The sequence below is a fragment of the Cibotium barometz genome, chromosome 21 (assembly GCF_041138505.1).
Source record: "Cibotium barometz isolate CiBa-2024 chromosome 21, ASM4113850v1, whole genome shotgun sequence".
Taxonomy (NCBI): Eukaryota; Viridiplantae; Streptophyta; class Polypodiopsida; order Cyatheales; family Cibotiaceae; genus Cibotium; species Cibotium barometz.
Window position 1 is genome coordinate 26,828,568 of NC_141066.1, and position 27,955 is coordinate 26,856,522.

General features: G+C 45.6%; 1 protein-coding gene across 1 annotated transcript; it reads right to left on the reverse strand.

Annotated features, from left to right (window-relative positions):
- Window positions 1–697: 697 nt before the first annotated feature.
- LOC147627004 (uncharacterized) lies at window positions 698–27,046 on the reverse strand. Its single transcript, XM_086815588.1, has 2 exons — window positions 26,677–27,046; window positions 698–1,172 (listed from the first exon to the last, which is right to left on the reverse strand). Exons 1-2 carry the CDS (start codon window positions 27,028–27,030, stop codon window positions 732–734), a joined length of 795 nt encoding a protein of 264 aa, XP_086671714.1. The 5' UTR covers window positions 27,031–27,046; the 3' UTR covers window positions 698–731.
- Window positions 27,047–27,955: the final 909 nt, after the last annotated feature.

A 27,955-nucleotide genomic window follows, 5' to 3' on the forward strand; every position in this document is an offset into this window, starting at 1 on the left:
GTGTTTGCCTAGGACCGAAAGGTCTTGGGTTCAAACCCTGCTTGGACCCCTCGGCGGCACCTCTCATCCGCGCTCTCCATAAGCTTCCCTTTCGGCGTCGATCGTGTTCTGGCCGCCTTTCCCAGGAGGACTCCAGTGTAGCCCCTCCGCTCTCTGTGGTCGAGTGTGCTCGTCGCCCTCTTCAGAGGGCCGCGTAGATGATCTTGTAGCTCACGACACCAGCGTGGCTGGGACGTTGAGCGAGTTGTAATGTTAACTATTAGTAGGATCTCTCTCCCGGAAAAAAAAAAAAAAAAAAAAAAAAAGAAACAAAAAGCAGCAAACATGAAATTCTAACTTTAATTAGTTTTGACTCTAAAGATGGCCAATTCTGCTTAGTCGAATCACAAGTTCTAAGTAGCTCGCCATGCCTTTTTGGGGTGTTGGGTTGGGAGGTTTTTTTCGTGTGATGGGAAGTGGGGGATTCAATGTGGAAGGAAAAGCAGGAAAAAAAAACATGTAGCATACTGATCAGGTGTTTAGTTAGTAATGTGTAGGTCTTGAGTTCATGCCTCTGATTTCGTTAGGCAAAGGTCTCTAGGAGTGGTCTTAGGCCTTCTCCCTAAAGTCCAAATCTTAAATTTATTAAGAAAGCTTTGCAAAAGCTTAAAGCTTGATTAATTGATGCAAAAATAAAGATAAAAGTTATTATACACACTTTGCAGCTCATTGAAAGAAAATCAATTACATCATCATTTCTCCATTGTGTCATCTTTTCCAGAAGAAACCAACTTCTCAAATATCAACTGCATGAACAGGAATACAATGACAGCCAAAAACACAAAGATGCGTGGCCATGAGACCTCAGTTGATATGCCTTCTAGAAGAAACGCACCCAGTACAAAAATTAAAAAAACATACAAATTCTGCCTAGATTTAGATCCCAATGAGGTTTTTGTGGCTTGGGCTACATTCTTCACCTCATTTTTTATAGCCTTCTGCTCATCTGGAGCTCTGTCCTTCCACTGTTTCGAAGGCTTGTATAGTCCTTTGAAAAACAAGCCTTCACTTCGGGCAGCTTCGACTCTCTTCTCAAATGCATCAAGCTCGTCTTGTTTTACTTCCATTTCCACCCGTGCAGAGGCTAGCTGTTCCTCAACAGCTTGAATATCTTCATCAACCGCTTTTATAGTCTGTGAGAAGCCAAAGATACACAACCAGTAACCTAGGGTTAGTTCGAGCAAACATGGTAACACGGTTGTGTTAACAAAGCCTCTCTCTCTCTCTCTCTCTCTCTCTCTCTCTCTCTCTCTGACCAAGACAGCTGAGGATCTCCACCACACAGACAAATCCATGAGATTCTCTGCTGACATGACAGGCCCCCACCATAGAGTCATAATTCAGTTTTCAGTTTTCAGTTCACATCCTTTTTCATGGCACTGTATACCCATGATATCATTGTACTATTTATACACCTAGATGAATCCAAGAACATGCCCAAATTCACCTCTTTTAGGAACGTGCATGTTATATACTCATGGTAGTCAACCCACAAGACTATATAACTATCGACTCCATTATGCATAGTATGGACTAGATACTACGACATCCCCACTAACGTCATCAGTGCCCAATAGTAGGTGTAGAACTCCATATCAAGATATGCTCTCATGCTCTCATGCTCTCACACACACACACACACACACATAAGAGCATATATTCACACAAAGCCCTTCGTACTGAGTTTCTGTCAAACCTCCGGAGATGCGGGCCAGACTCAGCCATAATGAAGCCTAGCAGTAAGGGAAGTAACAAATAGAAAGAATTAGTACAGCAAAAGTAGTTGATAGGGCAAATGCACCGCTAAAGATGGAAAGAATAAGCACAATATCAACCAGTCTCACAGGCCCTTCGGTCTTTTGTAGACGTTATAATGTCACACGGAAGCTCTCATGGGTCTGATCTTTCTGCCCTAAATGCTTTTCAAGAACACTGATGCAATCATGCGGAAGAGAAATGGAGAGAGGAGAGAGAAAAATGCAGAGTTTTCACCTAATCTACAATATATTTATGTTTTCAAAAGTATGTATGACTACAAATCTAGTGGCCTGAAGCACACCTAAAAGGAGTTCTAACTATGAAAAGTCCTATATCTATGTTAGTCTTATGATCTGTCCCCAAGGGGGAACTAGACAAATAATACAACACCATGCTTTTGCCTTATATATGCTCACTTGTCACCTTGGAGCAGGCCGACCTGCTGTCGGCCAGCAAAAAGACAATAAATAATCATTAACAAGCTGCCAACTTCCCGCACATGTGGCATGTCCTCTTGGCCGACTGTTGTCCGGCCTCATTGTTCTCCCAGGGACTCAATCACTTCAGAGGTTCCAGCATCCATTATTGCTTCGAGCTTCAGGAAATCGTGAACCTCGTTTCCCGGGCCTTGGACTTGCTCCTGTACCGTCCTAAGCCTACAAAAGCCATAATAAATCTACTAATCAGCTGCCAAAGTCTAGGGTTAGTCATGTCCATGTGGCATGCACGACATTCCCTCTTGCTAAACTTGATGGCGGGATTCATGTTGAGGACCAACCGGGACACTTTTTCCCTCTTTAGGAGGTTTTTTCCCCGTGTTAGTATACACCCCCATCTTGGGGTATACTTATCTTCTTTGTATAGCACACATTCATTATCTACACCCAAAGTCACCTCTCTTCTTGAATCGGATCAAGGAGCCCTTTTGGGAGAAGAAAGAGGACTGTGAAGTTTGGAGTACTTTGTACTGAAGTTTTCCGGTCAAATTTTCGTTCCGGGCGTTTTTTGAGGACCATTCGTGCGGTTTTTAATTTTTTGCAGATATCTTCGGGGTCCAGACTTGCACAGTTCTTCATCGGATTCTAGGGTAGTTTTGCCATATCTACTATAGACGGGTGTGTAGATACATGAGAAAGCATCTACGGGCTTCACTTCAACGACATCGATCTCTATATCTTACGAGTAAAATTTCTACTCACTATACTTTGCATTTCTTTCATACACCTTACAAGTCTCCATTGTCAGCGACCTTACTAACAGCCACCTTGGTTGCATCAAAGAGCACTCAGCACTTTGCAAGTTGCGTGATTACTTGCTTGGGTATTATCAGAAATGACAGACAGTGATGTATTACGGATGTTATCCGTTGAGGATAAGCTTAACGGAACCAACTACCCGTTGTGGTCCTATATGATGCGGCATGTATTGGTAGCCAAAGAGCTATGGAATGTTGTGGTTAGTATTGAGAAACATCCTGGTTCCTCTAATGAACATGATGCAAAAGACACGTCTGCAAAGAGGGACTCAATTTCACATGGTGCATTACCACAGCATAGCATACCTCCTACACGGGAACAAACAAAATGGGATGGAAGAGATACGCAAGCACATGCATTGACTGCTTTATCAGTTAAGAGAAGTATCATTCCTTACATTCGGTCATGCAGGACTACTAAACATGCTTGAGATGCACTTACGTCATTGTAACAAGTAGGCAATGAAGCATGTGTTGCTTATATACGCAAGCAATTAGAGTCAGAGCATATGGATGAGGGAGACTCCATGGACAGTTTCCTTACAAAAATCAAGGATTTTAAGGAGCAATTGACCAGTGTTGATGAAATATATCCTGACAGTTCATTGGTGCTTACTGTCTTAAATGCGTTGCCGGACTTGTATCAAGGTTTTGCTTCTACCATCAGACTCATGATAAAAGGCAATCCAAATGCCTTGAAGTTTGAGGAGTTGATTTCTGTGCTCTTGCAAGAAGAGCAATCCAGGCAAAACAAATATGTCATGCATACAAGAGATTGGGCTTTTGCTCCCAGAAGTCAACAAAGAGACAAAGGTAAATCTTTTCCTCATAGTAGTTACAAGCCGAAATCAAAGTCATCGGACAAGCCTGCAGACAAGGAAGACGACAAGCCAAAGAAAAAGAACAAATGCAACTATTGCAAGAAACCTGGTCACTACATTATGTCCAACAGAAATGAAGACAATTGCTGTAAAGAGCAAAACGCAAATGAAAGAGAGAGAGAGAGAGAGAGAGAGAGAGAGAGAGAGAGAGAGAAGCTGTGTAACTCCGCTATATACACTCAAGAAAATCCCAGACATACACAAGTGACAAGTGTGGGAACAAGGGGCCATTTTATATGGCCCCAAGCTGCTGGTCGGCCAGCCTAAAACAGGCCGACAGCAGCACATGCTCACAACCAGCCACCCACGAGGCAGCTCACGACCAGCAAAGGGGCCAATCGGCCAGCATCAGAGGACAACCCACAACCCTCCACACCTCAGGGAAAAATGAAAAAATTGGAAGAGCCTATTCTGCTGTTTTCTCATCCCCCTCTACTTCTTCCTCTTCATCCTCATGAGAGGAAGAAAAAGAATCCTCATCATCATCCACATTTTCCTCAATGTCTCCAACATTTGTGGTTGTGGCTATTGTCAAAAGTGTGCAGCGGAAAGCGTGAGACATCAGAGAGAAAGAAAACGAATCCGCATAATGATAAAGAAGCAATGATACAAACAGCCGTGTGCAAAGGGTGGTCCCCGTAAGTGAGGGCATGATGAGCTACTCCCCTGAGAGAGGACCTGTAACGGGAAGCGGACGCGTGTATTGGAATCGTATAAATGTGAACAAGATTCTGAGCACTTAACAATTGAGCATTACAACCACAAAGCTGAAAATGACAGTACACCACATAAAGGGGCCGATGATAGGCTGACCCCCCCCCCCTTTAGGTTATATTACCAAAAGAGTCTGCAAAGTACAAGATTATGGGTGCCTGGGGATTCACCAACCAGCCTGCACCTGATTCTTCCAAATACATCATGTATGAATACATCTCAAACAAGAGAATCTGTAGGTACATCCGCCCTACACACAGGTACATCCGCCCTGCATAAGCCTCTTCACAGGTACATCCGCCCTGCACAAGAGTATCACAATCCTCACAGGTACTCCGCCCTGCACAAGATGTAAATGGATCTTTAGGCCCTGTTTCCACGCGAGAAACTGATCCAGAAACCTGTGTTCTCCGCGAGCAAGTGTCCCCAATGCTTGCCCTAAGCACCTGTTATACCAGGAAACCTTGAGACACATCCATGCTCACATATTCCATTGCTGTCCGGCCTGTTTTGTGCAATAACCAGTCCAAAACAGCAACTTTCTGTCGCGAGAATTCCACCTGTAAAGGGTCCTACAGCCCTGTGGAGGTCCCTAGGGCTGTCCTGTACTGTCCAAGTTGACTTTGGACACCTGTAACCAGCCCAAAACTCGCAATAACCAGAAATTACAGGTCTGAAATTTACCAACCAGCCCTTTAGAAGAGTGTGGGGATCGATATCCAAGCTTGTGTGAGTCCGGGAAGCAAGCAACCAGCCCTGTAGCAACTCCCAAAGCTTCAACCAGCTCTCCAATGTGTTGAGTAATGAATAAAACAGCCCAAAAGGCCTCTTGAAGGAGGCGCCTTTCTCCAGTGCCACCTAAGGGGCTTGGTGGGTACACAAACAGGCTGACAAGTGTCCCCATAAGGTGTCCAGGTAGGTGTCCAGCCCATAGTGCTCCATTTGTCCTGTTTGTATAAGTTTAGGTCCAACCAAATGGGAAATGACCATAAGCTGTCCGGACTTCATTAATTTTGGTCCAACCAAATGCGAACGCATTATAAGTTGTCCGGCCACTTATTAATGAGTGTGTACCTGCAAACCAATAAACTTTAGTAGTAAATGAAATAAGCTGTAAATTGAGTGTGGACGCACTTACCACCTGCAAAACCCATAAGCCCACAGTTTTAGGCCCAAACAGGAGTGCACACACGCGTCCACAAGGTGCCCGGGCGTCCCCGGTCCCTCGGACTTCACAAGCCAAAATAACAAGCATTGTCCAGGCAGCAAGACAATGTCACACAAAGTAAAATAAAGTTATGGCATGCATCATTTATGCATTGTGCACATGTAAACTTGGAGAACCACCTATCATCATTCTTGTACTTGAAAATATTCCGCCTGCCATCATAACACACCATGTGTGCATGGCCGGAATCCACACGGGCACCGCCCGAAAGTCCACAAATGTCCTGCCATGTCCTTGGACTCATATGCATCCACTCATATGATCCATACACATGCCCAGGTATAATACATACATGCATCCGCATGTTTCTAGACCTGACACGCATCCGCATGTCCCTAGAATATAGGGATTTGTGACATCCCCCCGGCTTCTAATCAGTTGACCGCAACTGAAAAGCCTCCAGAAAGGCCTTCAAAAGATCTGGGTAATCGTCGAAGTAGGCCTCATCCATCCATTTCGCATCCAAAGCTGAATAATTCTTGAACTTCACAAGGTACCTACGAACAAGTTTGCCTCCCGCAAGCTTTCGTTCCTTGTGAAAAACAATCTGTTCAAGTTGAAGAATCTCTTCCAGCTCATCCACCTCGGCGGGTGGGTCTTCCAAAACCGGCTCAAACGGTGTCGGTTCCACATAAGGCCTCAATAGGCTCACATGAAAAGCATTATGCATGTTCCAATGATCTGGGAGTACAAGCCGAAATGCAACATCATTGATCTTCTCCAAGATCTGAAAAGGTCCATAGTACCTGTTGGAAAGTTTAGGGTACTTTCCCTCTTTTCCTGGCCTCTTCCGAAGGCGTGCCTTTTCAAATTTCAGCAAAACCCAATCACCTTGTTTGAATTGTACATCCCTTCTATGCTTATCAGCTGCCTTTTTATTCTTGGTTTGAGACCTCTCTATGGTTGTCCGTACCTGTGCAAATGCAGTATCCAAGTCTCTGACATACTCATCTGCTGCAAAAATTTCATCCTTTGTACGAAGGATGGGTGGTAGTACCACCTTGCCATAGATAATCTCAAAGGGCGCCTTGCCCGTAGAAGTATGTACCGTATTGTTGTAGGCAAACTCCACAAGTGGTAAATACTTCTCCCAATCCGATTTGCAGTCGGATACATAAGATTTCAGCAAGTCGAGAACGGCTGAATTTGCTATTTCACTTTGCCCATCTGTCTGTGGATGGTAAGCTGATGAGAAGTTCAGCTTTGTACCCATATTGTCAAACAATGCGCGCCAAAATAAGCTTGTGGTTCTAGGATCTCTATCACCCACAATAGATTTAGGCATGCCATGGTGTTTGAATATCTGTGCCAAAAACATCCTAGCCATATGATCTGGCTTTATTGTCTTGCGCACGGGAATGAAATGTGCCTGCTTGCTAAACCTGTCAATGATGGTCCAAATAGCATCATTTCCCTGTGGCGTCCTTGGCAAATCCATAATGAAATCCATAGGAATGCTTTCCCATGGTTCATTTGGTATAGGCAAAGGCTGAAGCAATCCAGGTGTTTTATGTCTGTCAAACTTGACCTTTTGACACACCATACATTCACGTACATATGCTTCAATATCCTTGCGAATATGTAGCCAAAAGAAATACCTCTCCAAAGCTTGTGCTGTGGCCAAAATGCCTCTATGACCTGCATATGGAGGAGCATGACACTCATCCATAACCTTATGGCGAAGGTTCTTTACCACACACATACGATTTTGCATCATGAGATATCCATCTCTTATGACATAAGATGGGACAACAATACCCTCTTGCAAATCAGCCCATACATGTGCAAAATCCTCATCCAAATGATAAGTATTACGCATATCCGATAAGTCCTCATGGTATGCAACTGTAATAGCATGAACCTGTGGTCGTCTAGATAAGGCATCCGCCACGACATTATTTTTCCCTGGAGTATGTAAAATCTGAAAATGAAACATTGAGAGGAAATTTGCCCATCTCATATGCTTCTCTGAGAGCTTACTTTGAGTCAAAAAGTATCTCAAACTTTGATGATCAGTTTTGACCATAAAATCAGCCCCTAAAAGATAGTGTTTCCAAATAGTAAGGGCATGAATTACAGCCAACAACTCCTTCTCATAAACCTGTAAGTGAAGCTTTGCATGTTGCAAGCGTCTGCTCTCATAGGCAATGGCATGTCCTTCTTGGTTCAAAACAGCCCCTATGCAGTCCCCACTTGCATCACATTCCACAACAAAAGGTTTGTGCAAATCCGGAATAATGAGTACCGGTCCCGAGATGATTGCACTCTTCAACTTTTGAAAGGCATCTCTCTCTTCTTGTGTCCATTTAAAGATTGCTTTCTTCTTCGTTAAATCATGTAACGGAGCAGCAATGAAAGCAAAATGCTTGACAAACCTCCTGTAGTAAGCACATAAACCAAGGAAGCTCCTCACTTCATGGACTGATTTCAGCTCTGGCCATTCTTGCATGGCTTGTATCTTTGCGGGATCCATGCGCACACCATCCTTTGATACAATGTGACCAAGGTAGTGAATCTCTGGGAGGAAGAATTCACTCTTTTTTGCATTTATGTAGAGCTGATTTTCCTTAAGCTCTTTAAACACAATAGCCAGGTGCTCACGATGTTGGGCTTCATTCTTTGAGAATACAATAATGTCATCAAAGAATATACCTGTGAACTTTCTATGTTTTCTGAACACCCTGTCCATCATCCTGTTGAAGGTAGCGGGTGCATTTGTAAGGCCAAAAGGCACCACCAAAAACTCATAAAGACCAAAGGCTGTCCTGAATGCAGTCTTGTGTACATCTTGAGGTGCCACTCTCACTTGATGATACCCACTCTTGAGGTCTATTCGGCTGAAACATGCCGAACCTTCAAGCTTGTCCAAGATGTCATCAATACGCGGAATGGGAAACCGATTCTTGATGGTTATCTTATTGAGGGCACGGTAATCAACACACATCCTGTAAGTAGCATCCTTTTGAACAAGAAGTGCCGGCGAGCAATATGGCGAGGAACTAGGCTGAATCAAACCCTTTTCCAAAAGTTCATTCACCTGAGCCATAATCTCTTCTTGTTGACTAGCACTCACCCTGTATGGTGGCCTATTAGGTGGAGAGCTACCGGGAATTAGATCTATGCAATGATCTTCCGGCCTCTCTGGTGGCAACCTTACTGGCAAAGCATTCGCAAAACAATCTTTGAACTCATTCAAAAAGTTAAGCTTGTCTTGATCTAATGTACTAACATCAACACTAGAATGTTCAATGGTATCACATACAAAAACCAAGTAAGAACAAGCTGATTTCTTTATTGCCTTATTAATTTGTACATGGCTTACAAGAGGTATGGTACTTCCAGTAGTACCAGCATCTATAGAGTGCTCACGGCCTCTATGTACAAAGCTGATTTTCTTCTCTTTGTAAGCCTTAATAGACTCTAAACGGTGATGCCAGGGCATCCCCAACAAAACATCACAACCTGTAAGAGGAGCCACTAAAAAGCTCTCATAGTCGAGGTAGTCCTGTATATGTACACGGAGCTTACCAATGACCGGAGTTACATCAACCTGTTTGCCCTCAAAGGCGGCATCTGCATTCATTTGCATTCCCATGTCATCCACATTGAGACCTATGGCGGCAGCCATCTGTACGGATATAAAGTTATCTGTGGAAGCATCATCAAAAAGAAACAAAGCAGGCTGATCCTTCAATTTGCCCCAAGCCTTGCATATGACTCTACTCTTGGGCTCATGCCCTGTATTACCCTGCACATCGGGTACAACATTCACAAGAGGCTTTTCCACATTAGGCTCAGCATTCTTAGGATTCTGTGGGCATTTAGGATATATATGATCTTTACTGCCACACTTACAGCATTTTCCAGCCTTCCTGTACTCTTCCAATTGCTGTTTTGAGAGCCCAAAATTGTGGCGTTTACCGCCCGGCTTCTTTTCGGAGTCATCCTTTGCATCTCGGCCATCTTTGGGAGCATTCTTAGGTGGCTGTCCACCCTTTTTCTGGTCATAACCAGCCCTGAATTTGCTCTTGTTTTGACCTGCAAATGGCTTATTTGTGGGTGCTTTTATGTGCAAGTTCTCCGCAATCATGGCTGAGTGTATAAGCTCTTGTATGGTCTTATTTGGGTACACTCCCAAGCTTTGTTGGATGATGTGATGGAGCCCCGATTCAAACTTTCTCTTCTTCTCGTCCTCTCCAATCTTCATGAAGGGAATAACCTTGAGAAGGACTTTCCAAAACTTTGCTATGTAAGAAGCAACGGACTCTCCCTCATCTTGGGACAGCCAATCCCACTCCTTGCGTACATCCTTTGCAAATTTTGGTGGTAAGAATTGATCATAAAACTGAATTTTGAAAGAAGACCAAGTTGAGGCAGCACTTCCATCAAGTATTTTTGCAAGCCACCAATCACTTGCCGTATCCTTGAGATGCATTCCCACATGCCTGAGCATAGACTTTTCCGAAAAGTCTTCATTGCAAAAAGCTATCTCAAACTGTCTAATGAAAGCAAGTGCTTTGGTAGAGTCCATCCGTCCCTGAAAGTTTTCAAACTTTACATCCTTGTCACCGGACTTGAACTCTCGAGGCTTCTTCCTTCTATAAGCATCCCTATGTACATCCTGTTCATCTCCATGATGATGATGCAGCGATGAAGATTCACGATCCCTCTTCGTTCTCTCTTGAGTCACACTCTCCAAATGAGTAGAAAGCTCAACACGAGAACGTATATGTCTTCTTGGAGCAAAGCGGGAATGAGTAGAGGATCCCTCATCCTTACTCTTCTCTTGACCTGCATCAAGCCTAGCACCAGGGACTCTTGTCCTTTCAGCATTTGGCACTTGCTGTGCTCTTTCTGCTTGTTGTGCATCATGTGCATCACCATGGGCAGCCATGAGGGGTGGCTTCTTGAAAGCCAAACTACCATCTGCTTCAGTGTATACATCACCCTTAACCATTAGGTATGCAAGTGCAAGCTCTCCGGGTTTCTCAACATCCATTTCCTTTGCAATTGCTTCAAAAGTGACTTCATGGACCGAAGCCTTTGCCTTCGCAGCCAACACCCTTTGTACATCCGGGTCATTTTTCAATGACCTAAGCTCTTCGGTTTCAGCCCTGTAGCGTCGCACTTGACGCCTCAAAGATTCCAAATCAGAATGCATAGTGTCATGAGTACCTGCATCTCCATAGACATCATTGCCTGCAGCATCTCTTGCATCCTTTGTACCATGAAATTCACGGTCCTGTGTGTTCTCCACACTGTCAGAAATGTGGCTGTCCATGACACTCAAATCAGGTCACCACTTATGATTCCAAGCCTCAAACCGTTTTCCAATGAGGGGAAAAACTGAGCTCTGATACCAATGTAACGGGAAGCGGACGCGTGTATTGGAATCGTATAAATGTGAACAAGATTCTGAGCACTTAACAATTGAGCATTACAACCACAAAGCTGAAAATGACAGTACACCACATAAAGGGGCCGATGATAGGCTGACCCCCCCCCCCTTTAGGTTATATTACCAAAAGAGTCTGCAAAGTACAAGATTATGGGTGCCTGGGGATTCACCAACCAGCCTGCACCTGATTCTTCCAAATACATCATGTATGAATACATCTCAAACAAGAGAATCTGTAGGTACATCCGCCCTACACACAGGTACATCCGCCCTGCATAAGCCTCTTCACAGGTACATCCGCCCTGCACAAGAGTATCACAATCCTCACAGGTACTCCGCCCTGCACAAGATGTAAATGGATCTTTAGGCCCTGTTTCCACGCGAGAAACTGATCCAGAAACCTGTGTTCTCCGCGAGCAAGTGTCCCCAATGCTTGCCCTAAGCACCTGTTATACCAGGAAACCTTGAGACACATCCATGCTCACATATTCCATTGCTGTCCGGCCTGTTTTGTGCAATAACCAGTCCAAAACAGCAACTTTCTGTCGCGAGAATTCCACCTGTAAAGGGTCCTACAGCCCTGTGGAGGTCCCTAGGGCTGTCCTGTACTGTCCAAGTTGACTTTGGACACCTGTAACCAGCCCAAAACTCGCAATAACCAGAAATTACAGGTCTGAAATTTACCAACCAGCCCTTTAGAAGAGTGTGGGGATCGATATCCAAGCTTGTGTGAGTCCGGGAAGCAAGCAACCAGCCCTGTAGCAACTCCCAAAGCTTCAACCAGCTCTCCAATGTGTTGAGTAATGAATAAAACAGCCCAAAAGGCCTCTTGAAGGAGGCGCCTTTCTCCAGTGCCACCTAAGGGGCTTGGTGGGTACACAAACAGGCTGACAAGTGTCCCCATAAGGTGTCCAGGTAGGTGTCCAGCCCATAGTGCTCCATTTGTCCTGTTTGTATAAGTTTAGGTCCAACCAAATGGGAAATGACCATAAGCTGTCCGGACTTCATTAATTTTGGTCCAACCAAATGCGAACGCATTATAAGTTGTCCGGCCACTTATTAATGAGTGTGTACCTGCAAACCAATAAACTTTAGTAGTAAATGAAATAAGCTGTAAATTGAGTGTGGACGCACTTACCACCTGCAAAACCCATAAGCCCACAGTTTTAGGCCCAAACAGGAGTGCACACACGCGTCCACAAGGTGCCCGGGCGTCCCCGGTCCCTCGGACTTCACAAGCCAAAATAACAAGCATTGTCCAGGCAGCAAGACAATGTCACACAAAGTAAAATAAAGTTATGGCATGCATCATTTATGCATTGTGCACATGTAAACTTGGAGAACCACCTATCATCATTCTTGTACTTGAAAATATTCCGCCTGCCATCATAACACACCATGTGTGCATGGCCGGAATCCACACGGGCACCGCCCGAAAGTCCACAAATGTCCTGCCATGTCCTTGGACTCATATGCATCCACTCATATGATCCATACACATGCCCAGGTATAATACATACATGCATCCGCATGTTTCTAGGCCTGATACGCATCCGCATGTCCCTAGAATATAGGGATTTGTGACAGGACCCGGGCCTAGAAGCCCCTGTCAAGTTGAGTACAAATGAGAAGGAGGCAAGCCTTATATAGCCCCAAAGTAAGCTGGCCGACTTGCTCCAGAAAAGACTCACGACTAGCTAAAATAAACATGTGAATAATGGGTGGCCAACCCTACAACCAAGGGCCTGAACATGAGGGAAAAATATGGTGCTTCCCGGGATAAATCTGGGCACCCCTGATACACAACTTGGGCACACTACCAAGAGATGAATACTCTGAATCCGGAACCACAAAGCCTGGAGAAACCACCTCCTTCTGCAAGTAAGCACCTGTCACCTGCCTGGCTTTCTGAAAGGTCCCCGTGGAAAGAACATCCTCAACTTCTGGAAGTTCTATATCCCGAACACTAGAGCATAAGTGACCTGTTCAGCTTCCTCTGACTCATGAACACAAGAACTACCAACATCAGTACTGGAAAGTTCCTGCCAACTGCTGCCATCTACTGGCAAGCTATCCACCACCTGGTCTTGGAAAGCCCGCACCTGCAGCATATCCACACTTGAGTGGCCATACCAGACTGCCACTCATCACAAACCTGAGGACCTGGGAGAGAGAGTGCTGAAAGCCTGTAAACTCCATTCTCCACTCCACCTTCCCAAACCACTTGGCCTGTTGCTTTGTCCCGGAGAGCAACAAAATGCTCATCAAACTCCACCCGTACGCCAGTCTTGCAAACCTGATGCACTGACAACAGATGAAAACCAAGTGCCGGAACATACAACACCTGGGAGGAATGCTTCCCTCCTCTGCCATCGGGAACTATCTCCATCCTCCCCTCACTGTGAACTGGGATAGTGGACGTATCCCCAGTAAGAATATGACCAAAAAGCCTGCAGAGATCCTGTAAACCGGAACGGGAAGGAGTCATGTGCCTGGAAGCACCACTATCGAGAATCCGCTCCCGAGTATCCGCTGCGGAGAGTTCTCCAATCTCCTCCCTGCCTGAAGAAAATGAAACATCGGTGTCCATCACCTCCAAGTGCACAAAAGCCGGAGTCTTCATGATTGCTACTGAGGAGTCTTCACCCTTCTCGGTCTTCCGCTTGGGACACTGCCTCCAGTAGTGGCCTTTCTCACCACAATCATTACAGGTCCTCTCTGCCTTCAGTTTCTCGCGGTCAGCGTCGGACTTCTTCTCAGAAGACTTCTCCGATGAAGCCTTCCCTTTGCCCGAGTTACGGCCTTTCGACCGTTGGCCAGTAAAGGCCTCCGAACCTCCACCCTGAGGAGGGTTCGTAAATCGTTCCTCCTGGTCCAGGACCATGGGCACAAGCTCCTCCCACGTGATGGTGCTGAGCCTACCACTGGTAATCAAAGACGAGTAAAATGCTGAGTACGAAGAGGGCAAATGTGACAACAACGTGATGGCCATGTCCTCTGACGATATCTCCTTCCCAGCCTGAAGAACTTCCTGCTCAAGAGCCTGCAGCTTGTTAATATGCTCCCGCATCGTCGACGACTTTGCAGGGCTCATAACCCGCATCTGTACTTCCAAGGAAATCCTCTTCATGGGCGATACCCGGTTGTAAAGTGAGGCCAAATGCTGCCATATGCCTCTGGCCAGCGTCATATGCTTTACATGATTGATTACTTGCGGTGTGCAGTTGAGGAAAATAAACGAACGGACCCTGGCGTTGACACGATCCCACATCTGCGTCTGGGCCTCCCGGTCCTTTCGGGTTGACGGTAACTCCCCTTCCTCTACTTCCGGCCGTGGAACACCAACAACGACGAAATCAGCGAGGTCGTAAGACTCCAAAACGGATTCCATCATCACCTTCCATATGCCATAGTTGCTCCCGTCCAACTGACGGTCCACCGGGAACGTGGGGAGTGTCGGGATCTTCACATGTCTCTCGGCCATCTCAAACAGATCCGCCATTGCGGGGATGTACTCTGAAAAGGGTGGGTGGGTGGGAACAAAGAAGAACTAAAACCTGCAAGTGGCTGTCCAGCAAATCAGCCCGCCTTCCTCTTGCTTCTCCTCTTCCCGAACAGTCCAAAACAGCCCACCAATCAGCCACCAAACAGTCCCCCTCTTGCTCGCACAAATCCCAAGACCTATCTAGAGCCTAGGGCTCTAATACCATGTCAGAATATGCAGCGGAGATGATGACCAAATCTGGGAACACAAGAGCAAAAAAGCAGGCAGAAAAACAGCACAAGAGAGAGAGAGATGTAGGCGTGTAACTCTCCTCTATATACACAAGAAGATCCCGAGAAATGATACAAAGAGTAGTGGGGAGCATGGGGCATATTTATATGCCCCATAGATGCAGTCGGCCTGTGCTAGAGGCCCTCCACGACTGCACAAGGCAGTCGGCCAGCAGTAGTAGCCTCCACGACTGAAGAACCAAGTCGGCCAGCCACCAGCACCTACACGACTGTGTAAAACAGGTCCATGGGGTGCAGTCGGCCAGCCCCATGGGCTCCTACCAACCATCTGGCATCCATCCACACTACAGAAAAATGGGAAAAAATAGGGGAAAAATGCGGGGAGTGAGGAAAAATGATAAAACACCTGATAAGGGCGGGCACACCCACAACAAAGGCCCTGGTGTATAAAACTGGACAGGAGATGACTTCTAACAGGTAGGTGGCCATGCACCCACCCCCACACACACCATTGAGGGAGGGCTTCAAAGTGTGGATGCCCATAATAGGTGCCCACCCTACAAAAGGGCACCACAGGATATTGAGGAGGCCGCCCACTCATTAAAGAATGTGAACCTGCAACCTTATAAAAACAAAGGCTAGAAATAATGCTATAAAATAAACAAATGGAATACTCTTACCACCTGTTCACACGCAACAAAACTCGTCAGAAGATAGAGCAAACTTCACGACTCACTGGCAGGCGTCCCCGCTCAGTAAGTGGCACGTCAAACAGGCAAACACAAGAATACAAGTCACGCGAAAACAGTTCCAGGCATGCAAACATGAATGCATGTGCAAACAGTATCATGGACATATCTCTCGTTCATGGAACAAGTACTAGACATTCCTGTCGGGCGCAGTGATGGCACGACAGAAAGTATAAATCCGGGTCTTCCTATGGAGTGACAGTCCCATAGGTAAGACACAGATCCACCCAGAATATCACTCTATGACCGTCATCCATCCATCATGCACTTTATTGTCAGACTCTTGACCCTTCCCTCTCCAAATGGGATGCAAAACAAAACTTGTCGCATGTAAACGAGAATGCATCATGTCCCATCTATTAACAAAGAGATTTTGAACATCTGCAAGCTTGGCTGTATCAATGTCCTTCATGTCTTGTATCTTCTCCACCATGCGGTCTGTTAGCTCATAAATCAGCCCCATGGTTGCTCCTTCTCTATCCGCTAATCGAAGAATCTTCAAGATAAGTGCACATGTCTTGACAATCATCTTGGCATCTTTCCAAAAAGAGGGTCCTAAGTTTATTCCTGTAACCTCCTCACCTTTGACTGTGTGGGATGTTTTCCATTTCAACCAGTCATTAGATACCACCATCCTCCATAAGCGATTATAAACTTTCTCATCCAACAAATTGGCCAGCACTATAAACATGTAGGCAAATCGAGTTTCAGCAAGCTTCAAAAGCTCCTTACTGCTACATTTCCTGAAGATACTAAGTGCCTTTTGTTTCCTTGTGATGAAGGTCACAATCTTCCTTGCTCCAACATAGGCTCAACCCATGGCAAGTTGCCAATGTCCTCAAACAACAAGTCCAAACAATGGCATGTACACCTAGTGTAAAAGACAGATGGCCATTCTTGCTCTGTGAGCTCTCCTGCACGCACACAATTTGATGCATTATCCCAAGACCATTGACACAAGCTCCTCCCACGTGATGGTGCTGAGCCTACCACTGGTGATCAAAGAGGAGTAAAATGCTGAGTATTGAGAGAGCAAATGGGACACCAACGTGATGGCTATATCCTCTGACAATATCTCTTTCCCTGTCTGGAGAACCTCCTGCTGAAGTGCCTACAACTTGTTGATATGCTCCCGCATCGTCGACGACTTTGTAGGATTCATCACCTGCATTTGAACTTCTGTCACCAATTGGCCGACCATTTGGTCCATCTCCAGATTTGTGTCTTGTTCACTTGAGGCCAGGCCGGTGTCTCATGTGAAGGGGCCGGTATTGTGCATAACATGGACGGGAGCTAGACTAGTGCCACCCGTGTTAGCAAGATGGTGTCGTATGGACGGGAGCCAGACTGGTGCCACCCGTGTATGATCTGGACTGTGTTCTATCCATGGGATTGTCACGCCATGGGAGAGGCAGTATTTGTGCCGTGTCTTGCCTATGGGACTATCACTCCATAGGAAGAATCGTGCTATGACACAGAGATGCAGGGTATCTTGATTGATGAGTTGGATGTGTATAAATGAGAGGGGGGTTCTTTCTCTCGTGCCCTTGCAAAAGAGGAGAAGAGAATGCACCAAGCAATGAAATGGTGGGAGACATTTTTGGTGCAAGTACTCCCAAATTGCAGTAGCAGCAGCTTGCTATTCGTGTGCTTTCTCAAGAGAGTTGTGCCTCTCCATGTGAGAAATTGGAGCACTTTCTCTCTCATTCATACTAAGAGAAGAAACAGGTTGAAGCCCTCCAATCCAGAAATGTTGGTTTATATACATACTAATCTGCAACTCATCACAAAAATTAAGGCCCGAGGGTTTGAGAAGATGGAGATCTCCTTGGACATGATCAACAAGGAAAAAAATGAAAGGCTGATTTCTTTGCAGGAGATGCAAGAACCTGATGACATTGGGACAGATGTTAGCATTATTCATCTCTTGGTAGTCTGCCCAAGTTGTGTATCAGGGGTGCCCAGATTTATCCCGAGCAACACCATATTTTTCCCTCATGTTCAAGCCCTTGGTTGTAGGGTTGGCCACCCATTATTCACATGTTTATTTTAGCTAATCGCAGCCAGCTTACTTTGGGGCTATATAAGGCTTGCCTCCTCCTCATTTGTACTCACCTTGATAGGGGCTTCTAGGCCCGGGTCCTCCCTCAGGGGAGTAGCTCATCATGCCCTCATTTACAGGGACCACCCCTTGCACAGGGTTGTTTGTATCATTGCTTCTTCATCATTATGCAGATTCGTTTTCTCTCTCTCTCTCTGTGCCTATGTCTCACGCTTTTCGCTGCACACTTTTGACATGGTATCAGAGCACCAAGTTGAAGCTCTTCTACAGAAGGTGTTCTGGCATTTTTTTCCTGAGAGAAGGATTTTTGCGTTTTTTGATACTGCTAGTTGCAGACGAGGAGGGACCGTTTTGGTCTTGTCTGGGGCGGCTGGAGGAGGTACAAGGCAGCCCCTACTAGCTGCGTTTTCTGCCCTTGTGAGCAGATGAAGGGCAGCCACCAATGGCAGCGTTTTGCAGGTTTGGAGCAGCCACGGGAGGAGGTACAAGGCAGCCCCTACTAGCTGCGTTTTCTGCAGGTCTGGGGTGGCCAAAGTAGGTACCCTTCAAGCTGCGTTTTCTGCCCTTGTGAGCAGATGAAGGGCAGCCACCAATGGCAGCGTTTTGCAGGTTTGGAGCAGCCACGGGAGGAACTGTGTCACATGCACTCTGCACTGTAGTGCATGGTGACAAACTGGCTCATCATCAGTAGTGCAACATTGTACAGTATTAGTTCCATTCAGGATGATATTTGTCGTACACCGTGACCCCATTGTAATCCTCAGTCCAAGATAAGTCAGGCATGAGCTACGCAGGTCATTCTCAGCCATAGCAAGTCAGTCAGTCAGTCTAAGTCCCTTAACCCACTTAAAGAGACGCATTCATGCATATACAGTTAGTAGAAACCTTAGGGTTTGCATTAGAAAGCATCCTACATATTGCACATCATTCATGCATAGCATCTAGACCATTGCAAAAACCCCAGATATCATCCAATATTTATCAGGATATTTACTAGAATTTTTTGGTATTTTTTCCAGAATTTTCAGCATTTTATACACATTTATGCATTATTCATTGGACATGAGCAGTCGGCCAGCTCAGTAGCCAGCCGACTCGCTCATTCAGCCCATATAAATAGAGCTCTTGCATAATCATTCTCTCATTCATTCATATTCAGCAAAGAGCATTCAGGCGCATCATATTTAGCCTTGCATCCACTTCAGTTCCATGCGTTTTGGAGAAGCGTGTCATCCTACTGCAAGAGGAGCATCAACGCTTATGCATTCAGCCCTCCATCAGCAAACGCAGCAGTTCTCAGCATTCAGCCATTCGTAAACCTTGCGTTTTCTGCATCCATACAGTTTTCAGCATTCATCTTATCATCGTTTTACTCTAGCCACTTGATGAAGGTAAAACGCAGCATTCATATTCATTTACAGCATTCATACTGAGTCTAGAACAGTCCCAAACAGCCCCCCTCTCAGCCCTAGCTTTGCATCCCTCCCTCATTCCATTGGGAAGAGTGCATAGGCTCGAGATTGGACATCTTTGGTGTTTCTGCAACAGTGTACAATTCAGCCCAAACACTTGGTCTTCAGAGGTCTTGCGTTTGGCTTATCGTCAATCTTTTTAAAGATAATAAATCAAATACTATGTCGGTAACAGGATAGGGGGCCTTTCAGTGGGAGGGACCCCATACGGTGTACAGTTCTCATCTCTCTCTCTCTCTCTCTCTCTCTCTCTCATCTCTCTAAAGTTTGAAGTATTAAAGTGGATTGCTAAACTCGCGAAACTCAGGATACAGAAGATGGTGTGAGCATTTGTGTGACAGGATCCTCCAATACGAATACTTCCGCTGCATGTTACATTGGTATCAGATTCAGCTTGTACACACACACCGTATCCTAGTGTGAGGGCATCCTTGGATGGTCAGATTGCGTTCCGCACGACCACCGACTTCAGCATCATGTCTACAGAAGAGAGTACTCATCAGCTGGAAGACGTCTCCTGCGAAGGAGACCTTGCTCTTCCGACTACCGCAGACACCATGGCTCTTCTTAGAGCTCAGAACCAGCTGCTCATGGAGCATCTCCAACTCTTAGAGGCAGCAGCAACACGTCCTCCTCCGCCTCCAACAGTCCCCGACTATATCACCCTCTTCTTTCACATGGAACAACAAAGGAGAAATTACGAGGCCCGAAGGAGAGAAGAAACAGCAGAAGCAAAAGCTAGAAAGCAACAAGGAAAAGCAGAAAGACGGGACTATGAGGAAGCCCAATGCATGATCGACGAAGACGGACGTCAGGCTGAACTCGCCACTGGGGAGCACCAAGGAGAGCTCATCGAGAACGTATGTTACTCGAGCTCCAAAGCGAAAAGCAGGCCATTCATCTTAGATACCAGCACCTCTCTTCAGCATCCCCCGCCTCAAGTGCCACTAGCCAGCAGTTCGCATCATCAACTACAGTCATTCACAGTCAACCTAATTTTAGTAAGTATGATGGTAAGTGTGATCATTTAGCAGTAAATCAGTTTATTCATCAATTTACTGCTCATTTTCCATTAGCTAGGATCACAGAGGACGTAGCCCGTCTGTTTCTCAAGCATTGGTACCCGATTTGTGGTTTGCCTAGCACCATTACATCAGATAGAGATTCCAAGTTTACCTCGCATTTTTGGAGGGCATTATTTGAAAACTTCGGAACTAAGTTGCAGTCGTCTACACTAGTGCATTCCATCCGCAGACAGACGGCCAAACAGAAATTTACAACCAGTTGGCTTTTGATGTTCTCAAGTCATATTGTCATGACTAGCAATCCAAATGGGAACATTATCTTCCATTGGTCCAAGCTATCTTGAACGACACTCATTCATCCAGTGTCGGACGGACTCCATATGAAGCAGCCTTTGGTCGCTGTTTCTCTTCTCTTTTGACGAGATTGGTGTCTCCATCTCTAGAGGCTAATAAAACCACGGAAGCATTTTTCGAGATCATTGAGTCAATCAAGGACCGCTTGACCAAAGCACAGGAAGCATATAGCAGAAAGGCGAATAAGTCTAGATGAGATGTCTGTTAGAAGTCATCTCCTATCTATACATATACACTAGGGTCTCTGTTGTGGGTGTGCCCGCTCGGATCAGGTGTTTTCTCATTTTTCCCCTCCCCATATTTTTCCCTATTTTTTCTGTTGTGGGAGATTGTCCTGAGTGGTCCAGGTGTTAGCCTATTGGTCCTTCTTCTCTTTGCTACTGCTGGCCGACTCCACACGTGTGAGGGCCGACCCTGAGAAGCTAGCCGACTAGTGACATATGCTGGTCATGGACTTTCTGGCATCTGCTGCTGTCGGCTGTCTCTACATTAGGCCGACTGCACATATGGGGCCATATAAAATAGCCCCATGGTCCCCCACTTGTTGTATCATATTTTTGGGATTTTCTTGTGTATACAGGGCAGAGTTACACGCCTCTCTCTCTCCTTCTTCATTGCTGTATTTTTTTGCAATGCACTTGCTCTTGTGTTCTCATATTTTGTCATCATCTCCGCTGCATATTCTGACATGGTATCAGAGCTCTAGGCTCTTGATAGATCTTGGGAATTGTGTGAGCAAGAGGGGGGCTGTTTTGTTGCTAATTGGTGGACTATTTTGGACTGTTCGGGAAGAGGAGAAGCAAGAGGAAGGCGGGCTGATTTGCTGGACAGCCACTTGCAGGTTTAAGTTCTTCTTTTTTCCCACCCACCCACCCTTTTCAGTTACATCCCCGCAATGGCAAATTTACTTGAGATGGCTGAGAAGCATGTGAAGATCCTGACACTCCCCACGTTCCCAGTGGACCGTTAGTTGGACGGGAATAACTATGGCATCTTGAAGGTAATGATGGAATCTGTTCTAGAGTCTTATGACCTTGCTGATTTCATTGTTGTTGGGATTCCACGGCCGGAGGTAGAGGAAGGGGAGTTACCTGGATTCGGAAGGACTGCAAGGCACATGCACACTTGTGGGATCGTGTCAATGCCAGGGTCCGTTCTTTCATCTTCCTCAACTGCACACCGCAGGTAATCAATCATATCAAGCATATGACGCTGGCCAGAGGTATATGGCAGCATTTGGCTTCTCTTTATAACAGGGTATCGCCCATGAAGAGGATTTCCTTGGAAATACATATGCGGGTTATGAATCCTGCAAAGTCATCGACAATGCAGGAGCACATTAACAAGCTGCAGGCTCTTCAACAGGAAGTTCTTCAGGCTGGGAAGGAGATATCATTAGAGGATATGGCCATCACATTTGCCTTCTCAGTACTCAGCTTTCTACTCTTCTTTGATTACTAGTGGCAGGCTCAGCACCATCACATGGGAGGAGCTTGTGCCCATGGTCTTGGACCAGGAGAAAAGATTTACGAACCCTCCACAGGGCGGAGGTTGGGAGGCCTTAACGGGCCAACGGTCGAAAGGCCGTAATAACAACAACAAGGGCAAAGGAAAGGCTTCATCGGAGAAGTCTTCTGAAAAGAAGACTGACACAGACCGAGAGAAATTGAAGGCCGAGAGGTCCTGCAATGATTGTGGCAAGAAAGGCCATTATTGGAGGAAGTGTCCGAAGCGGACTGGGAAGAGTGCTGATTCTTCAGCTTCAATTGCAAAGACTCCAGCCTTTGTGCACTTAGAGATGATGGATTTAGATGCTTCATCGTCTTCGAGAGTGAGGAGTCAGTTGGCTTCACCGCAAAGGATACTCGGGGGTGGATTCTTGACAGTGGTGCTTCCAGGCACATGACTCCTTCCCGTGACTTCTTTTGGGATCCGAAACGGCAATAAGGTCGCATTTTCATTGGCGACAATTTCACAATTCCAATACACAGTGAGGGCTGGATGGAGATCATTCCTGACGGCAAGGGGGGTACGCATTCCTCTCGTGTTCTTTACGTCCCAGCACTTGGTTTTCATCTATTGTCAATGCATGAGGTTTGCAAGACTGGCTTCCAGGTGGAATTTGAGGAGCATTCAGTTGCTCTACGGGACCGTGAGACTGGTCAGGTTGTTTGGGAAGGCGGTGTGGAGAATGGTATCTACAAGCTCTCTGCACTCTCCTCGTTGACAGGTTCTCAGGTCGGAGATATGTGGCACTTTCGGTTTGGCCACTTAAATGTGGATGCACTGCGGCGAGCTTTCCGGGACCAGATGGTGGTTGGCTTGCCAAATGTTGGCAGCAGGCACAGTTCTTGCATACGTGGTAAGCAGCACAAGGAACCTTTTCGAAGCAGGCTTCTAGGTGGGCTTCAAAACCATTGGAGTTGATTCACACTGACTTGTGTGGACCTCAGCAGACACCATCATTGGGAGGATCTCTCTATTTCATGCTACTTGTTGATAACTGTACCAGATTCACGTGGGTCTACTTTCTTTCACAGAAGGACCAAGCTTTTGCACGGTTCAAGGATTGGCACGTGATGGTGGAAAAAGAGTCTGGATTACAAGTAAAGACTCTCAGGGTTGACAAAGGGGGTGAATTCTCTTCGAATGCTTTCGTCAGATTTTGTGCAGATCATGGCATCAAGAGAGAACTGGCCAATACAGGATCGCCTTCAGAGAATGGAGTTGTAGAACGCAAAAACAAGACTGTGGTGGAGATAGCGAGGACCATGCTAGAGCATCGTGATCTTCCTTGTCCACTTTGGGGAGAGGCTGTGGCAACGACTGTCCATACAAACCCAGAGGGGGTTTTTTGTCTCTGAGCAGCAGTATGTTCATGAGCTGCTTGAGGCCTTTGGGATGGAGAACTGCAAGCCTATTACGTCGCCGATGGACCCGAACACAAATTTGACAGTGAATGATCCTTGTGAGCCAGTTGATACCTCTCTGTATCGGAAGCTGGATGGTTCATTGATCTAGTTGCTGAACACCAGATTGGACTTGAGCTTTTCCATGGGGCTGTTAAGCTCATTCATGCAGACGTCGCTGAAGTCTCATTGGGACGCAGGATTGCGGATCTTGTGGTATCTGCAAAGTACGAAGGATCTTGGACTCTTCTACACAGGAGGGGGATTGATGGATGGAGTCCGACTCCAAGGTTGGAGTGACTCATATTAGATTGGGGAGGAGATCCAAACACGAGGAGATCTACTTCAGGTTACAGTTTTACCCTTGGCTCAGGAGTAGTAAGAGGCAACCAACTATTGCCTTATCATCGACAGAAGCAGAGTACCGGGGTGCTTGTGGTGCTGCTTGCGAGGTTGTGTGGCTGCGGAGGTTGCGTGATGAGATTGGGTTTCCACAAAAGGAGCACATAGTCATCCAGTGCGATAACCAGAGCTGTATAGCTATTGCTTGGAACCCGGTCTTCCATGCTCGGACCAAGCATATAGAGATACAATATCACTTTGTACGTTAGAAGATCTTGGCTGGTGACATCTTGCCACTTTATTGTTCGTCGTCGACGGAGGACAATGCGGCGGACCTCTTCACGAAGTCTCTACCTCAAGCTATGCTCCGGTGGCACTCCAACTCCCTGGGGTTGGTTCAACATCCAGGAGCTGAGAGGGGGTGTTAGAAGTCATCTCCTGTCTATACATATAAAGGTCCTGTTGTGGGTGTGCCCGCCCAGATTAGGTGTTTTCTCATTTTTCCCCACTCCATATTTTTCCCTATTTTTTCTGCTGTGGGAGGCTGTCTTGAGTGGTCCAGGTGTTAGCCTATTGGTCCTGCTTTTCTCTGTTGCTGGCCGACTCCGACGTGTGAGGGCCAACCCTGAGAAGCTAGCCGACTGGTGACATATGCTGGTCGTGGACTTTCTGTTGCTGTTGGCTGTCTCTACAGCAGGCCGACTGCATATATGGGGCCATATAAAATGGTCCCATGGCCCCCCACTTGTATCATATTTTTGGGATTTTCTTGTGTATATAGAGCAGAGTTACACGCCTCTCTCTCTCTCTGCACCTAAAAGTGAAAGTAAAAAAGTAAGCCTCTTCGCCACTTTTAATTACACAAGTTACTCCTTTGCTAGTAGACATTCTTTGTGATCCAAAAGTCTTGCACAAACCTCTCCCTACCACGTCTTTTCATGAGCAATAACCTCCACTCCTTCTCTTCATCTAGGCGCCTCCTTCTAGGCTGAATACAACTCTATAAATTCAGATTTCCAGCCTCATTTCAACACACTTCTTGGCCTTTGTTTATTGCTCTATCTAGTGCACTTATTATAGAATATTTCTGCAACCATACCATAGTGTTTTTCTCTCTCCAAAACACTAAGAAGCTGGCTAAATTCTGATTTTTAGAATTGAAAGTCTCCATTCAAGCTAGAAGACGAAGAAGAAGACTATTCCCAAGATTGAAGCTGTGGAAGAATCATCTTGGCTCCGCTTGCTATAAGTTCTATGCAGGAGAACCCTTGGGAAGTGCTGGGCATTCTCCTAAGGCTGATTTTTCAGCCACTAGGTGGTTGATCTTATTGAAGTTAAGCTACATTTGCCAAAACCAAGATTGCTGGGCAATCTTGGTGAGGCTGCTGGGCACCATATTGCTAGCTTATAGCTAGGCTACTTGTGGGCAAGTATAGTTTTTGTAAGTTGTTTTCATGTTCAATCATTTTGGAAGAAACGGTGGTGTATGGCTAGGCCAAGCCACCCGTTTTATATACTTTGTGAAATTCTTACTCCCTTAAGGCAATACATATCCTTCAAGAGGGGGCGGAGAGGGGGACCAAGCCATCTTTTGGTCCCTAGTGCAGTATCATTTCTTTTCAGAATTTCCAAATTGTATAATCAATTGTTATGGCTATGTATGTGAGATATGGCAGTGATCAAAAGATAATAATCTTGTGATTTCAATACTAAAATTCTGTATAACCACCCACCCATTGGTGACAGAATGGCATCCCATAATTCTCCTGCAGTCTCGCCATCATTGTCAGCCCGAGGCGAACTTACAATTGGCTAGGCGTCGGCCTGGTAACGATACCCCATAGCCGATGATACCGGAGTAAAGTATTCATCTACAAAGACTAATCAAGGTAGTTGGTCCCATCTAGGATGGATTCCTTGGGAAGTTGGAGAATAGATGAAGAGATGACTGTCAGTGTGGAAGCCATGGAATCCTTCTCTTGAATTTACAGTGGAAATGTTGCAAGTAGGTACCCAGGGGCTACCCACTCTTCCCTAGACGCTAGGTGAGGTGAAAGAAAGATGTAGAATTGTACTCCTTCCAAAGATCAAGGCACACGGGTGAAGACGAAAGCCGACCCAATGCACGATGAAGTAAGGAAGGGAGAGGCTACTGGAGCAAGTGCACAGTGCTACCACTAGTCCAGCGTAGGGACATAATACAAAACGCAAAACAAAAAAAAACAAAGACAAAAAAAAGCAATTCACATTAAGCTGCAGGAAGAGAGGGCTGGAAAAAAAATACGTTGGCTGATAGTCTTCCAATAGAGTGTAGACGGGCATAACAGGGATCAAATGGGGCTGGAGAATAGGCTCTGGACCGTATATTTAAAAATGTCCTTTTGCAGTCCCCCCATATCCATTACCAATGAGCCAAAGCTTCAAATACAGCTTTCTGAAGCCATTTTCAGCACCGTCACACCCTTCAAAATCAACTCCATGTCAAACAGCAATCACCAAACATCCTACAAGAGTACTGTGGTCCCTGTAAAATGGAAATGGCCCCATCTTACATGGATGAACGTGAGAACCAAATTATTCGATTGCTGAACAAAGCCCTGGATTTTTATCCCGCATTGCTAGTAGGTTTTCACCAAGAGCTGTGATTGGTTTTTCAAAAAAGTGCCATGGACTAGAACGTTTATAAGACATGGCGTTGAGATGATACGTGTTATACCCATTTCTGTGCAAAACTGATGGTAAGATGATGCCGTACCTTAGCGCTGGCTTCGTCGAGACCCCTGAGAGCATCAGCAGCGATGCGGTCGGATTCCTCTATGGCCTGCTCAGCGATGTCCGCCAAGAGCTTGGAGCGCTCGTCGATGTAGTCGGAAACCCTCACCTTGCCAGTCTCCAGGCGTATGATGTCCACCAGCTTCTGCTGCACATCGGGGTCCCTCGGGGACTCACTGCCCCCCATGAGAGAACGCGCAACAGTAACGCCATCGCTATGGCAAAAATGATGGTGATGGCGAGGGCAGGCCTGCTGGCTAAGGCTATAGCTGCGGTTGTGACGGCAATGATCAAATTTCAATGGACGAAAAATGCACGTATGTAGGGGCACGTCCATGTAGGCTGTTATCAAGCACTCTATGAATTTAGCCTATGTATGACGTTCTTTTAAACCAGCCAAAATTAAGAAAAAATGGCTCCGATTTTGAGTTGCCCTTGCTTTAAGGAATGAAATTTAGTTATAAACCCAGCATGTAGTAGAGATTTCAAAAACAAAAATCGGATAAATTGAAGAGTTGTTTTTATTTTGATTGGTTGAAAAATGTGTTTTTTCAGAGCATTGGTTACAACTACAATGGCATGGGTAGCTAGGAGGCATTTTTTACATCAAGCAAATGAAAGTGGAAAGTGAGCATAATTAAGAATCCACTTTTGCTCAATACATACATGTTGAGTTGCCTTTCAACAACATGCACTGATTAAGTCTCTCAAATTGCGCGACAATGCCAAGATACTGTCTCAAAGTGTAGAAAATGGGGGGTGGTACTGCAAAACGTGTTTGTATGCATCATGTTTTGTGACATTGGTGTTCCTTGTCTTAAATTAGTCCATGCTGTATTACATGCAAGTATGTTATTAGTATTTGCATTCATTATCGTCTATTTCATTAATACATGATCAAAATGTACGGCTTGTAAAGTGTGTAAAACACAAAAACTATGTCCACCCTCATTACAATGTTCTTATAAATCTCAATGAACCATTGGTATTCTCCATGAAGATTTCAATCATAAGAGTGAGATCAAGACGTGATGTGCAAGGCCATAAGATTTAAACGAGACTACCATTTCTGTTAGTAGTACACCATTGCATAGTTGCATAGCAATAATGCAAAATCGTGCATATCAAAGGAGCTATACGCATGTGCTTTTCATTGCATTATTGTTGTGCAACTATGCAATGGTGTACTACTACCATTTCTACTAGTAGTACACCATTGCATAATTGCATAGCAATAATGCAAAATTGTGCATATGAGAGGA

Bases quoted from the DNA above. Each gene is read 5' to 3' on its own strand.
- LOC147627004 (XM_086815588.1), bottom strand. From the start codon at position 27,030: ATGGACGTGCCCCTACATACGTGCATTTTTCGTCCATTGAAATTTGAT. The intron at 1,173-26,676 runs GTACGGCATCAT...GGCTTCTCACAG, and splicing joins TCGACGAAGCCAGCGCTAAG to ACTATAAAAGCGGTTGATGA.